Source organism: Pleurodeles waltl, chromosome 6 (genome assembly GCF_031143425.1).
Source record: "Pleurodeles waltl isolate 20211129_DDA chromosome 6, aPleWal1.hap1.20221129, whole genome shotgun sequence".
Classification (NCBI taxonomy): domain Eukaryota; kingdom Metazoa; phylum Chordata; class Amphibia; order Caudata; family Salamandridae; genus Pleurodeles; species Pleurodeles waltl.
The window spans coordinates 1,445,120,315-1,445,133,282 of NC_090445.1; the positions used below are offsets into that span (position 1 = coordinate 1,445,120,315).

The 12,968-nt window shown below is 44.0% G+C and overlaps 1 protein-coding gene across 1 annotated transcript in view; it reads left to right on the forward strand.

Moving 5' to 3' along the window:
• Window positions 1–12,968, forward strand: part of VSTM4 (V-set and transmembrane domain containing 4) — a 99,940-nt gene that overhangs the window by 46,760 nt on the left and 40,212 nt on the right. The window contains exon 3 of the mRNA XM_069240878.1: window positions 7,633–7,701. Coding sequence (XP_069096979.1) covers window positions 7,633–7,701 — 69 coding nt within the window. The remainder of the gene's footprint in view (window positions 1–7,632; window positions 7,702–12,968) is intronic.

The following is a 12,968-nucleotide window of genomic DNA, read 5'->3' on the forward strand; positions in this document are numbered from 1 at the left end:
TGTGGTGAGGGAGCAGCATAGTATAACTGCTTAGCGGGTACCTTTCCAGACAGATGCAGCTTTAAGGCAAGATCCCACAGTTGTTGGATGCTCAGCGGGTTCACACAGAAGTTGTACTTCTTTGGGCAGTTGGGGCCTCCATAACAGGTTAATTTGGGGGTTATTCTTCTTATAGGATTTACAGGCTGTGTCCAGCTCCTGCTTTGGGGGTGACATCAACTCCTCCTGTGGACTCTTTAGGGGTTTGGGCCACAAAAGCACCAAGATGTTGGTCAGTGCAGGGGAGCAGACAGCACAGATGACTGCTTGGCAGTGAGCCAGTGCAGTGGCCGTATTGGGAGACCTGAAGTTCCCTCACAACATGGGTCAGCTTAGGGTTTGCTCCCAAAGTCAGTCAGCAACTTTTGGCTGATCCTCACACCAGGAACACAGCTGGCCTCCTCTCATGAGAGTCTCTTCTCCTGCAGGTTCAAGCAATCTCCTTCCTTTTCTGAGCAGACAGGCTTCTAGGTGCTAGACAGACATTTGGCTTCCAGTGCAAACAAAAGTATGTGACGTTCCGGAAATAGGTCGGTTATAAGGTTCACAATGATCCACTATTCATTTTGACCTCAGCTAAGCGAAAGGGAAGATCCTTTTCAGAATGCACGGAACTTCACCCATCAAGATGCTTCATCACTGGGTTGTGCTCCACACTGTACCAACACCTTACTTGACATAATACTCCACACGAATGCAACACCACATTTGGTGAATAGTTAGCTGTCACTATGATACATAAACCATCTAAACCCTGGACATGTCACACACACTGCAGTGCTATAATAATGCTAGATGGTGCCATGCAAGTGCAGATAGCATGATATAACATAGCATTACATACTTTACGAAGAATGTAAAATGCTTGACATGGACTGCATCAGCAGCAATTCAGGCTGTCAGTCACTTTCGCATGATGGCAGAAATGTAACACTTTGACTTCTCTGCTTTGCAGCTGGTTGCAGAGGTTTGCTGTTGTGGAGTTCCTTTCACACTTGGTTTCAATCAGTCCAGACCCCTGGTCCTCACTATGCTGTGGGAAAGTAAATATTTTGATGACTGGAAATTAGATCCAGATCTATCTCAGTAGAGAACTGAATACTTTCTAATGGTGTCCTTTTGTAACCTTAAGGATGCACTCTGTTATTGTTTTGCTTATATCATCGCAATGGTTTTGTGAGAGAAAGATACAACAGTGCCAACAGTAATAAAAACAACAGCCACCACCTGTCAAGAAGTGGTCTCTTCTTTCACTGTTAATTATTAAAATGAAGAATGACAGTGGACTGCCATAGAGAACGCCTCCCCAACCTCCCACCTGCTTGTTGGTAAGAGAATCCTTGGCACCTCTTGAATAAAAACTGTAGCAATGTGGTAACCAAAGAAACAACAGACTCTCTACACAACCATAATAGAGGAAAACAGTCGGATTGGTGTATTTCCCGTAAGTAATATTTACGTACTTTTTACATATAGCTTCATACTGTTATTTTGAAGCCTCTAAGTGTTATGAATAACAGGTGATACTCTTATTCAATTTAATGCCACTTATTTTACTGACCACAGAATGATTCAAACCCACGACCTGCAGGTCATAACAGATGTCAGCCACAAGTGTTTAAAAATCACTGGACCATATTGCCTGCTGGTTTTTAAACAGAATATCGGTACCAAAAATATTGTGTCAAGAATGTCAAGGATAAGAATATTGTGAAGGTCCATAAAGGTCGCTATATATAACTCCACATTTTTGTACCTTGATGATATAAATATCGCCAAGGTACGTAGATGTGGAGTTAAGAATAGTAAATCTATACCTACCTATTTACATTTACGGTACTGATATTTTGTCCTGCAATATTTTTGACGCAATGTTTTGTCTACACAATATTTTTGGTTCTGGCTCTCTGATCAGCTTGTCTTGTTGTGCAGAAACCTAACAGCACTTAGTCCCTAACTGGAAGGTGATGAGGTACTTAGCTCATCTGATAAATATCACTAACACTGAGTGCAGGTTTTACCAGATGTAGTAAATACTTCCAATTATGAGTTTCCCCCATGTTAGAAATGGGGTCTCTAGTTAGCAGTTTTTTTTATCCCTACCAACGTAGGGACCCTTACTCTAGTCAGGGTAAGGGAGTCACACTGCTAAGATAGCCCTTGCTCACCCCCTTGGCACCGGGGCATGAGCAGTCTGGCGTATCTCCAAGGCAATGTGCGAAGAGTTTGTACACACAGTATCACAGTGAAAACACCACAAAAATACTCCACATCAGTTTAAAAAAATTGTGGCTTTTGTAAACCTTTATTGCTGTGGTACCTGCTGGGCCCTCACCATTGTAACAAAGCAAAAGCAAAAATCAAAATTATATTTTGGTTGCAGAAAGCACACATTGCCACATTAGTTCCTGGCAATGAACAAAGCTACTTTGTGTGCTGATATGCTCCTTGTGAAAGAGCAGATTGCTATCACTGTAATGTAACATGGATTTGTAGAGTGCAGAACTTGTCACCCATGAGGGTACCCAGGTGCTGAGTAGGAGCGGGTTATGTAAGCAGGATCAGTCATAGCGAAGCCAGCCCATAGATGGATAGAGAGAGAAACAGAATTTTAATAAAACCAAAAGTCTTGGTTAACGCCAGATCTAATTAGGGACCAAATTCTTAAAGAAATTCACAAAAGTGCACCCATGGTGTATGTCTTTGCACTAGTGCAGATTTGCGTATTTCATTAATTCACAAGAATTCACAGAAGCAGACCAGGAAATCGTACTCCTAGAAAATATTTGTAAACTATTTTAGCACGAGCAAATATGCAGGTATACATCTACTCATGCAAACATGTGCTGAGTGTTTAGAAGTGCAGTTTCCCTTTAACCACTTTTTCCCCAACACTAGAAGGAGTTTTACTTCTGATCCTTTTCAGGAGTAATTTTCCAACCTTCCTCAGCATGGAAAATGATTAGAGAAGACCTGATGAAACCCTAAAAACATGCGAGTTAGTAGGTTTGCACAGACTCAAAAGGGCATTGCAACCCTTGAACTATTGCTTACTGGTACCTCCAGCACCAGTATGTAAATCTGCTAAAAGGTGTCAAAATCAGGAAATTGATGGTATTCAAGTCCCACTATAGTATTAGCCCTTGCATAATCAGAAAGGCTATTATCAGAGCTCTTATATAATGAGATTAGTGCCGTAACTTGTCGCTGCGCTATATGGCAACAAAAAGACAAGTAGATTTTTTCACAGGACAGCGTCACCGGTTCCGAAGTTGTTCTGGAGTTGATGTGCTTGGTTTTTTCTTGGTTGCACCAGAACTCACTCCCAGGGGGGCAGGAACTGGATTTGGCACCACTTTGCAAGTCAGGACACTCAACAAGAGCCCAGGTGCTGGCAGATGAAGTCTTTGATGTCCCTGAGACTTCTTAACATGAGGCAAGTTCAGTCCAAGCCCTTGGAAAAGCTTTGGAAGCAGGAGGTAGAAAGTAAAGTACAGTCCTTTCACTTTCAGGACAGAAACAGCAAGCAGCAGCCCAGAACAGCAAAGCAACAGGCAGATTGGCAGTCCCTCCTACAGTATCCAGCTCTTCTTCCTGGCAGAATGTCCTCAGTCCAGAAGGATTCTAGCTATGTGGGCTCAGAGGTCCGGTACTTATACCCATTCCAGTCTTCGAAGTAAACAAACTTCAAAGGGAAGTCTTTGTAGTGCACAAGACCCTACCTTTGCCTGCTGTGGCCCCAGATACAGTCCAAGATGTTGGAGACTGCATTGTTTAAGGACAGGCACAGCCCTATTCAGGAACAGGTGTCAGTTCCTCCCACCATTCTAAGGGAGAATCATCAGCCTTGTGGCGGGCCATCAGGATATACAGGGCACATCTCAGTTCCCTTTGTGTGACTGCCTAGAGTGAATGCACAAACGTCCCACTGTCATCCTGACCCAGACGTGTATTCAGAAGACTGACAGAGGCACAGAATGGTTAGGCAAAAAAATGCCCTCTTTTTAAAAGTAGCATTTTTAAACTTACAATTCAAAAACCATCTTCACCAATAGATGTATTCTTAAATTGTGAGTTCAGAGCCCCCAAAATCCATATCTCTGACGGTTCCCAGTGGGAAATTACAAGATATTTCAAGCAATCCCCATGTTACTCTATGGGAGAGATAGGCTTTGCAATAGTGAAAAACAACTTTAGCAGTATTTCACTATCAACACTTGTAAAGCACACCATTACATGGCCTTCCATTTAAATCTCCTGTACCCTGCAAGTGGGGCTACCTTGGACCTACATTAGGGGTACTATACAGGTAATAAAAGAGAAGGTTTGGACAAGGCAAGTGGGTGTACTTGCCAGGTTGATATGGCAGTTTAAAAAGACACACACAGGCACTGCAAAGACAGTTCTGAGACATGTTTGCAGGGCTACTTATGTAGGTGGCACAATCACTGCTACAGGCTCACTAGTATCATTTGATTTACAGGCCCAGAGCACACACTGTGCACCGCACTAGGGACTTACTGGTAAATCAAATATGCCAATCATGAATAAACCAATAACAAATACAATTTAGACAGAGAGCATATGTACTTTAGCACTGGTTAGCAGTGGTAAGGTGCCCAGAGTCCTAAAGCCAACAAAAACAGGCCAGAAAAAGTAGGAAGAAGAAGGCAAAAAGTTTGGAGATAACCCTGAAAAAAGGGCCAGGTCCAACAATCAGGAACATGAGAAAATAATTTCACCCAGTATATTTCAATAAGGGAAAATAGTGGAGTGTGACATTGTGTGGTGATGTAACTCTGATGCATATGCAAACAAGCTTTTTTGTACAGGGATTGAAATTTATAGGCCCATTTGGAACCAGAAAACTAGCAACTAAGATATTACAGTAGGAGGGCATGGTGAGCTGTGCTGATGTGAAGTGTGTTTACAGAGAAGCTTGGTAAAAAGTAGAGGGAGGTCTCCTAATTATGTATCATCTCTCTTTAGCACAAGCTGTTTATTATTATAAAGTTCTACAATTGCATCATTTGGTCTTCTGCAGCTCTGAAAGCTTCAGTCATCTTCCGTTTTCTTATCATGACACCTCCTGTAGGTTCTACTTTGTAATCTTCTGCAAGGTTGTACCCTACAGCAACCTGCATCTGACGGAAGATCATGCCACCTGAATTCTTATATCTACCCAGCAGCTTCCTGCATTGCCCATACATTACACACTTAGCAGCTAGTGGGTGCAAAGTTGCGGATTTCACCCTTCATGAAGTATGTGAAGTTTGTCAGTTTACTTTTGTCCGTGCAGTTTTTTCGCATGATGAGATGATTTTCACTTATAGTGAGACGATTCTCACTCAAAGTGAGATGATTTTCACTAGATAGTGAAGTCATTTTCAGCTAATCAAGGCCAACCAAGGTGGAAACGTATTTAGATATTTTCCTTCCCAGTTCTCTTGGGTAGATCTTTTTGTGCACAAAATCCTTGAGCAGAGGATTAACTGCTTTTTGAGAAGTATATCGTATCTAGAAACATTTTGTAAGTTTTGAAAATCGGACATATGTGACATAATTTTTGCCAAAGACATGATTTCCTTATGGCACTCCAAAGTGAAAAACTATGCAAACCTTTACGGTGTTGCAAAGCTTTCCATAGACGTTTGCGAAAAGGACGCAAACAATATACAATATTCTAGCTATAATGGCGTGCATGTCTTTCTACTGGAGTCAGAACATTGTTTCCACCCTCCCATTACCCACTATAGTGTAATGAACAGCTTTCAACCAGGAGGTGAGGGACGTAAAAGGTCTGAGCTGCTTCATTCTATAGCTGTCAACATAAGTGCTCCTCTTAGATGTGAACATCACTCACGTGGATGCACCTAGGTTAACTTACAACATTTCTTGTTTATTTAGACGTATACAAAAATCATTTACACTAAATAGGAAGTGGATTCCCTGATAAGAAATGCTTTGCACAATTTTTAATAAAAAAATAAAACTTGAGATTATTACACAAAAAGCACCGCCTCATGGTACACAACAGAGGATGAGGAACAGCACAATCACAGCTGTTAGGAAATAGTTTCCACAGTGGGTCTATTTGCAGAACTCGGGAATTCCTCATCGACCTGCCCAGCACGCCATTTATTGTACCACTGGGTGGTTTTCCTCAACTTTGGGTCCCAACGTAGAACGTGTCACCAAAGGTTGGTAGGCAGGTCTGTCACACAAGGACAAAGCTCTCTGTAAGTCCCGCCCTCTCCCTCTGGTGCTGCAGACACACCTGAGGCAGACTCCTAGAAGATGTACTTTATAGAAAGACCTGATTGGAGATATTTTGATTCTCTGCTCCAAAGAATGATGTCATAATGGTGTGCAGCGTTTTAGTCTTGCTACTTTGCATTTGTGATTAAAGTATGTGAATTTAAAAGCGGCTGCTGCTGCACTAGAACTCCTGTGAGGCATTCTCAATCCCCATAGTCTGGGCTACCTCTCCCAGGGAAACTCCAGATTCCCAAGTCGTTTTTGTCCCTATCTCTGTATCCAGTGTTATTTGATACTAGTGATGGGGTCATCAACCCATCAATTTGGAAAATCTAGCCATATTTACAGAATATCCTTCAAATATGCAAATAATAGCCATTAAAATTAATTGTATGTCAATAGCCCGCCTATATTTTCATTGCTGTGATCCTGAAGACGTGACTAGATTTTACTCTTCAACAGATTATACAAACCCAGTTCTGTTACAAACAATGGAACCCCTGCAGAAGGCGCAGAGGAACCTGGCACAAGTATGTATACTGGGGGAACAGAGGGCTTCCAGGTGGGTGCAGAAAGGTGCCTCAGTCACCCACAATGCTGCGCCACCTCATCTGACACTTTCTTGGCCAGCGGCAGTGTCTTCATTCTCCTTTCAAATGTGCAGCTTCACACTTGGGACCAGAGTCTCCAAGGTTTAGCGTCAGTTTAGCGTTCCAAAAATAACTCTAAACTGATGCTAAACTTTTTTTGAGATTCACAAACCAACGCAAATTGGTACTTGCATTGGTTTGTGTGGCAAAGTAACACAAAGCAGCATGAAACTCTATTCTCAAACACCAGTAGGAAAGGTTTAGTGCCAAAAAATAACACAGCTGAAAAGCAGACGTTAAACTGAGAAATATTTTCATTTCTCCGTGCTTTTCTCAATTTGCATGGCTGCTGCACTGTTCAGCACACATACAAATTAGGAAAAGCATTTCCACTTGTCTAGGCATAGTATTTTGTACCAGAAGGATACCCTTTCTGTACCAAACCTATGCTAGACTCACACACACACACACACACACCCTAGCTCTGTGGCGCTAACATGTGTGCGTGGCGCACAGCAGCTGAAATCAGCACCAGCGCTAGGTAGACGAGAGCAGAGTGCCATATCTATGTGAATATGGTGCTCTCCTGCTCCCTCACTGTCGCACAACACTGTGCAGCAACTTTGGGTGATGCTCTGCGATGCCTGTGCCTTACCAGAATCTGGGCTTTGGTGTCGGTGGGACAAGGGTGTACTGCTATGACCATTCACAGTAAGGTATTAATTATGCATTTTTTGTATTTCAGTGAATTCCTACAAAGAGGCAGAAGAGTCATTTCCAGAGAAGATTTTTGTGCCCTGGGAGATTTTCGAGGGTATGTCTGACTGATGTTTGTCTGAGAGATATAGGTTTTCTCCGTCCCCCTCAGTGCTTCGCATTAAAAATCATTGACAAATATAGAAAACATATGAGGGTAAAATACAATTCAGTGTTGTCAGAACCAAATATAGCTTTGGTCTCTCTATTTGGGAAACCCACCCCCTTGTGAGGCAAATCGTATTGTGGTGCTAACCTGTAGAGGAGCATAAATATCGCAAGCTGGCTATAGGGTATAAGCTGCACCAAACTGTATGCAGTGTACACCAAAGCTCACTAGAAAGCCAGGTCATCCACAATTATTACAGACAAAAGAGAGGGGATCCTTCAATTACTTATTTTATTTACCAGAGCTAGTAGTTTCAAATTGGATTCTCACCCCCTACTCACTCCTTCTCAAATGTATTAGCTCCTAGCCCCTTCAAGCTCCCTTCCATATTCAGCATCTTCATGACTTGTGATAAAGGCTTGGGGGCTAGGATAAACTAGTACAACCTTTCTACCAGTAGCACAACTTTAGCCTAGTGCACAGTCCTCTTGTCCTTGGGCCCAGAAGGATACTATGGGGCATATTTATACTCCGTTTGCGCCGAATTAGCGTCGTTTTTTTCGACGCAAATTTGGCGCAAAACTAACGCCATATTTATACTTTGGCGTTAGACGCGTCTAGCGCCAAAGTATGAGGAAAGAGCGTAATTTTTTTGCATGAACGCCTTCCTTGCGTTAATGAGATGCAAGGTAGGCGTTCCCGTCCAAAAAAATGACTGCGACACAAATGCGTCGTATTTATACTCCCGGGCAAAAATCACACCCGGGAGTAGGCGGGGCAAAAAACCCTGCATTTGCGCCTCTTTTTAACGCCTGGGTCAGGGCAGGCGTTAAGGGACCTGTGGGCTTAAAATGAGCCCACAGCTGCCCTCCCATGCCCCCAGGGACCACCCCTGCCACCCTTGCCCACCCCAGGAGGACACCCAAGGATGGAGGGACCCATCCCAGGGACATTCAGGTAAGTTCAGGTAAGTATACATTTTTATTTTTTTTATATATTTTTTTGGCATAGGGGGGCCTGATTTGTGCCCCCCTACATGCCTCAATGCCCAATGACCATGCCCAGGGGACATAAGTCTTTACTAAGACAGGAGTCATGTAAATGGCGTCTGGGCGTCGTTAAAAATGGCGCAAATCGGGTGGAGGCGATTTTTTTGCGTCAACCTGACTTGCACCATTTTTAAGACGCCCTAACGCCATTTTCCCCAACGCCGGCGCTGCCTGGTGTACGTGGTTTTTTTCCACGCACACCAGGCAGCGCCGGTCTGCTAGCGCCGGCTAACGCCATTCAATAAATACGGCACCCGCATGGCGCTTCAGAATGGCGTTAGCCGGCGCTAAACTTTTTGACGCTAAACTGCGTTAGCGCAGTTTAGCGTCAAAAAGTATAAATACGGGCCTGTGTGTATACAGACCACGCAATATGAGGGTCCTCCAAAATTAGTTCTTCCTTCCCCTGGCCCTGCATTCCCTTCTCCTAGGAAACAACTAACAATCTGCCTAAAACACGTCCAGAACTCATTTTCACTCGGATACATCCTTAAAACTTCAGACCAATCGCACAACATCAATCATTGTGTCTCTTTAAGACTTATGTCAAGTAGCAGCAGTGACATCATCCTTTCATCTGGACAAACATGATAGAGTGATTGCTGCTTTCCCTTACAATACCACCCTGGCGCAAGACATAGTGTAAATAACCAATCATTACTCAGACAACATTTATTGATGACTATTTGAAATAATTACCAAATATACATATGAATATGTCTATGTGTGTGTGTGTGTGTGTGTGTGTGTGTGTGTGTATATATATATGTATATATATATTTATGTTCAATGGCATATGTAGCTGCAGATACACATGCTGTGCATATCCCGCCATCTAGTGTTGGGCTCGGAGTGTTACAAGTTGTTTTTCTTCGAAGAAGTCTTTTCGAGTCACGAGATCGAGGGACTCCTCCCCTTTCGGCTCCATTGCGCATGGGCGTCGACTCCATCTTAGATTGTTTTCTTTCCGCCATCGGGTTCGGACGTGTTCCTCTTCGCTCCGTGTTTCGGTTCGGAAAGTTAGTTAAATCTCAGAAAATTCGACGGTATTGTTTGCGTTCGGTATCGGGTTAGTTATAGCAGATCGGCACCGAATAAAAGAAGAGCTCCGGTAGCCCTTCAGGGCTTCTATCCCCCGGCGAGGCCTGGTCGGCCCGACCGCGTGCGTCTTCAAGGCTCATGGAACGGACCCCATTCCGCTTCTGCCCCGAATGCCACAATAAGTATCCTTACACAGATCAGCATTTGGTCTGTAATTTGTGTTTGTCCCCCAAACACAAAGAGGATACTTGTGAGGCCTGTCGGGCATTTCGTTCGAAGAAGACGCTAAGGGACCGGAGAGCTCGAAGGCTTCAAATGGCATTGACGCCGTCAGCACACCGCGATGTCGAAGAAGAGGAGACTTTCTCCATCGCCGATTCGGACTCGGATGATGCCGAAAGTGAGCAGCCGGCGAAAACCGTGAGTAAACCTGCCCCAGCCAAAACTCACGTCAAAATCACGAAGGCCCAGGGGACACCACCGCCGGCAGGCCATGGCTTAACCCGTAAACTCGGTGACAAACCATCGGCACCGAAAAAGGGCACACACGTGTCGAAGACATCCGACTCCGGTCGAGATACCGGCACAGAGTATACTCGGCACTGAGATACTGGCTCCGACCAAACTCGACACTGAGATACCGCCTCCGAGCAAAGTCGGCACCGAGAGATCGGCACCCCGAAACCGAAAAAGGTGGCTTCGGAGCTGAAAAAGACTGTGGAAAAAGTTTCGGTGCCGAAACACCCAGCATCGGAGCCGAAACAAAGTTCTTATTCAGAAGAACAAGGCCTTTCAGCACAACTACAAGGCCATCAATTTGGACAAGAATTAGAGATGGGGGAGCCAGACTATACACAAAGAAGGCTCCATATTCAAAAAGAAACAGGGAAAATAAGAACTCTTCCCCCTATTAAAATGAAAAGGAAACCTGCTTTCCAAGACACAGAGAAACAGCCGAAAGCAAAGGTGGCGAAAGAAAAACTCCACCACGTTTTTCGCCACAACCATCGCCACAGCACTCACCGCAACTATAACCAATTACAACACCCCCTATGATGCAATCTCCAACCCACACAGGGATGACCCAGATGCATGGGATCTATATGATGCACCAGTATCTGACAATAGCCCAGACTGCTACCCAGCAAGGCCGTCACCACCTGAAGACAGTACTGCTTACATGCAGGTGGTGTCCAGAGCAGCTACTTTTCACAATGTAGCACTGCATGCTGAACCTATTGAAGATGACTTTCTATTTAATACTTTGTCGTCAACACACAGCCAGTACCAGAGTCTGCCGATGTTACCAGGGATGTTAAAACATGCAAAACAAGTGTTTCAAGACCCCGTCAAATGCAGAGCCATTACACCTAGGGTCGAAAAAAAGTACAAGCCTCCCCAACAGACATGTGTACATCACGCAACAACTAACACCTGACTCAGTGGTAGTAGGCGCAGCACGCAAAAGGGCAAACTCACAGACTTCTGGGGATGCACCACCACCCGACAAAGAAAGTCGAAAGTTTGATGCAGCGGGGAAAAGAGTTGCAGCACAGGCAGCCAATCAATGGCGCATTGCCAATTCACAGGCTTTATTGGCAAGATATGACAGGGCTCATTGGGATGAAATGCAGCCACTTATTGAACATCTTCCCAAGGAGTTTCAAAAGCGTGCACAGCAAGTGGTGAAGAAGGGCCAAAGTATCTCCAACAACCAGATACGATCGGCAATGGATGCAGCGGACACAGCTGCCAGGACTGTGAATACAGCGGTCACTATTCGGAGACACGCATGGCTCCGCACCTCCGATTTAAGCCAGAGATCCAACAAGCTGTGCTTAATATGCCTTTTAATGGACAACAGTTGTTTGGGCAGGAGGTAGATACAGCTATAGAGAAGCTAAAGAAGGACACTGACACGGCCAAAGCCATGGGCGCGCTCTACTCCCCACAAAGCAGAGGCACCTTTAGAAAGCCACATTTTAGAGGGGGGTTTCGAGCCCAAAGCACAGAACCCTCAACCTCACAAGCCAGACCCACATACCAGGGCCAGTACAAAAGAGGAGGCTTTCGGGGACAATATAGAGGTGGACAGTTTCCTAAAACCAGAGGGAAATTTCAAAGCCCAAAGGCCCCACAAACTAAACAGTGACTTCAGTGTCACAAATCCCCAACACATAACACCAGTGGGGGGGATACTCACAAATTATTACAAAAATTGGGAAGAAATAACTACAGACTCGTGGGTCCTAGCCATTGTCCAACATGGTTATTGCATAGAATTCCTACAATTACCACCAAATGTGCCTCCAAGAACACACAACATGTCCAAACAGCACTTAAATCTATTACAACTAGAAGTTCAAGCGTTTTTACAAAAAGAGGCAATAGAACTCGTACCCAACCATCAGAAAGGAACAGGTGTTTATTCCCTGTATTTTCTAATACCCAAAAAGGACAAAACTCTGAGACCCATCTTACATCTCAGAACACTAAATCTTTACATCAAATCAGATCACTTTCACATGGTAACACTTCAAGACGTGATCCCCTTGCTCAAACAACAAAACTACATGTCAACATTAGATCTAACAGATGCGTACTTCCATATACCCTTCACACAGGAAATACTTGAGGTTTGTAATCCAAGGAGTACATTACCAATTCAAAGTGTTACCATTCAGGATAACAACAGCACCAAGGGTATTTACAAAATGCCTTGCAGTAGTAGCAGCACATATCAGAAGACAGCACATACATGTATTCCCGTATCTAGACGATTGGTTAATAAAAACCAACACTCAGAACCAGTGTCTTCAACACACAAAATACATCATAGAAACCCTTCACAAATTAGGGTTCTCAAGAAACTACCGAAAGTCACACTTACAACCGTGTCAAATACAACAATACTTAGGAGCGACAATCAACACAAAAAAAGGGATTGCCACTCCAAGTCCACAAAGGGTACAAGCATTCCAAAATGTAATACAAAGCATGCACCCAAACCAACAATATCAAATAAAATTAGTGATGAAACTTCTAGGCATGATGTCTTCCTGCATAGCCATTGTCCCAAACGCAAGATTACACATGCGGCCCTTACAACAGTGTCTAGCGACACAA